This window comes from Octopus bimaculoides, chromosome 7, assembly GCF_001194135.2.
Source record: "Octopus bimaculoides isolate UCB-OBI-ISO-001 chromosome 7, ASM119413v2, whole genome shotgun sequence".
NCBI classification, from domain to species: domain Eukaryota; kingdom Metazoa; phylum Mollusca; class Cephalopoda; order Octopoda; family Octopodidae; genus Octopus; species Octopus bimaculoides.
This window is the reverse complement of record NC_068987.1, coordinates 83431199-83433500: the sequence shown is the minus strand read 5'-3', so window position 1 is coordinate 83433500 and position 2302 is coordinate 83431199. Positions and strand designations below refer to the sequence as shown.

The following is a 2302-nucleotide window of genomic DNA, read 5'->3' as shown; positions in this document are numbered from 1 at the left end:
ATATATATATATATATATATATACGGCGGGCTTCTTTCCTTCTTTGTCTACCAAATCCACTCACAGGGCTTTAGTAAAAGACACTTGCCCAAGGTGCCACGCTGTGGGATTGAACCCGGAACCATGTGTTTGGGAAGCAATCTTCTTACCACACAGTCACTCTTGCGCCTGTGCATACACATTTACGAATATGCAGCTGGCACTCCGCGCCGTCGCTGTTCTGAGGCTTTCCTGGTGTTTTTGTTCTTTCAGGTAGAATTTCGCTAAAATGAATGCAGAAGATGAAGAGCTCTAAGTACTGCAGATCATGGCATCAGCTACTCACAAGCAACTGATTGTTCCCCCCATAATATATACAGTTCTTTTACTTTCGTTTATTAAACAAAAACGTTCATGTGTATATGTGTATATATCATGTGTATATATATATATATATACACACACACACACACCAATGAGTGTGCCGTGTGTACTTGTGTGTGTGTAGTTTATTGTTCCGTTAAGGTAACATCAACAAAAAGGTACTCCACCCAGTGAGAGATAAATATCATTTAACGTACATAGTATAAAGATATGAGCTACTTCTACTTTCTTGCTTCTCCTAAGCAAGAAATTTATATTAGTAGTTGGTGTTTTTATACTGTGTCCATTAAATGGTGCGTGTGCGTGTGCGTGTGCGAAGCATGTTCATACTTCAAAGATACGAGGGCAGTGGCGCTGAAAAGTTCCTGGCTTTAAAGGTGTCGCGAAAGGCCTGGTTCAAGGCCCAACCTTCGGAGTTCTTTTATAGGGCTTAGAAAAACTGAAGGACCGCTGCAATAAGTGTGTGAATCTGAGAGGAGAATATGTTGAATGTTGAATAAAATCATAATAAGCTGATCCTCGTGTATTTTCTTTTACCCCAACCAGAAACTATTTTCCTTTACACAAAACCAGAAGCTATTCAGCATAGTTCCTCGTTTGGGGTAAAAGAAAATATCGTGGCACTCCATCGGTTACGACGACGAGGAATCCAGTTGATCCGATCAATGGAACAGCCTGTTCGTGAAATTAACGTGCAAGGGGCTGAGCGCTCCACAGACACGTGTACCCTTAACGTAGTTCTCGGGGAGATTCAGCGTGACACAGAGTGTGACAAGGTTGACCCTTTGAATTACAGGCACAACAGAAACAAGAAAGAGTGAGAGAAAGTTGTGGTGAAAGAGTACAGCAGCGTTCGCACCACCACCACCCCCTGCCGGGGCCTCGTGAAGCTTTAAATGTTTTCGCTCAATAAACACTCACAACGCCTAGTTTGGGAATCGAAACAGCGATCGTATAACCGCGAGTCCACTGCCCTAACCACTGCGCCATTGCACTTCCACAAAAGAAAATACAAGAGGATATATCTACATAGAGCGTTAGCTTTCTTAGCACAAGACAGAGAGCAGTTTAAGTAAACAGATTCATACTAGGGTCCTGTATTTGAGAGATGAGTTTCATATATGAAAATAATATACAGGCGGTGCTCCAGCATGACTGCAGTCAAATGACTGAAACAAGTGAAAGAATGAACGAATAAGAGAATAAATAAGAAGGTAACTGACCTTTAAACCTGTTACATTTCTTGGCATTTTACAAAGTGTTTGTTCACTGAAACTCAGGATCAATTGTTTTGTTTGTACATATTCCCGTAACCAGCGTAGTTTGCAATCACAATCAAGGGGGTTGTCCGATAGAACAACCGAAGCGCCAGGGACCAGCACACGGAGGATACTTTTCTCTAATGTCACCAATTCATTTGCAGCCAATGACAAATACACTATGAAGATATCTCGCCGTTTCGTTTCTTTCAGGGATGTTAACAGGTTTCGATTCAGATCAACGTAGTGGAGTCTGCGCATTGGAGCTAAAATATCAAAGTTGAATGTTGAAAGCTTGTTATTAGCAAATTCAAATCGAAATAAATTCGGTGTGTCTTCGAATGTTTTTTCATCGATGCTGCTTATTTGGTTAAAGGTAAATACGGCTTTTTGAAGATTGCCCAATCCAGAAAAAATTCCTTCTTCCAAAGAACGTAATCTGTTCTTCGCTAGATTTAGATGAGAGAGTGATTTCTGTATGTGAAATTGCCCAACGGTCAGTCTTTCCAAATCGTTGTTGTTTAAAAGCAATGTACTTAAATACGGCATTCGTTGGAACGTTTCATTATGAAGGGCCCGTATCCTGGAATAGAAATGAAAAAGAAAATAATATAGCTTAGGCGTATGTCACAATGCATAGCATTATAAATATTTTATTTTAAAAAGGGATCACCTAAAGA

At 40.4% G+C, this 2302-nt stretch overlaps 1 protein-coding gene across 1 annotated transcript in view; it reads right to left on the bottom strand.

Moving 5' to 3' along the window:
* LOC106874268 (insulin-like growth factor-binding protein complex acid labile subunit) overlaps window positions 1-2302 on the bottom strand; it is a 59486-nt gene that overhangs the window by 6584 nt on the left and 50600 nt on the right. The window contains exon 3 of the mRNA XM_014921931.2: window positions 1587-2205. Within this exon, the coding sequence (XP_014777417.2) occupies window positions 1587-2205 (619 nt within the window). The remainder of the gene's footprint in view (window positions 1-1586; window positions 2206-2302) is intronic.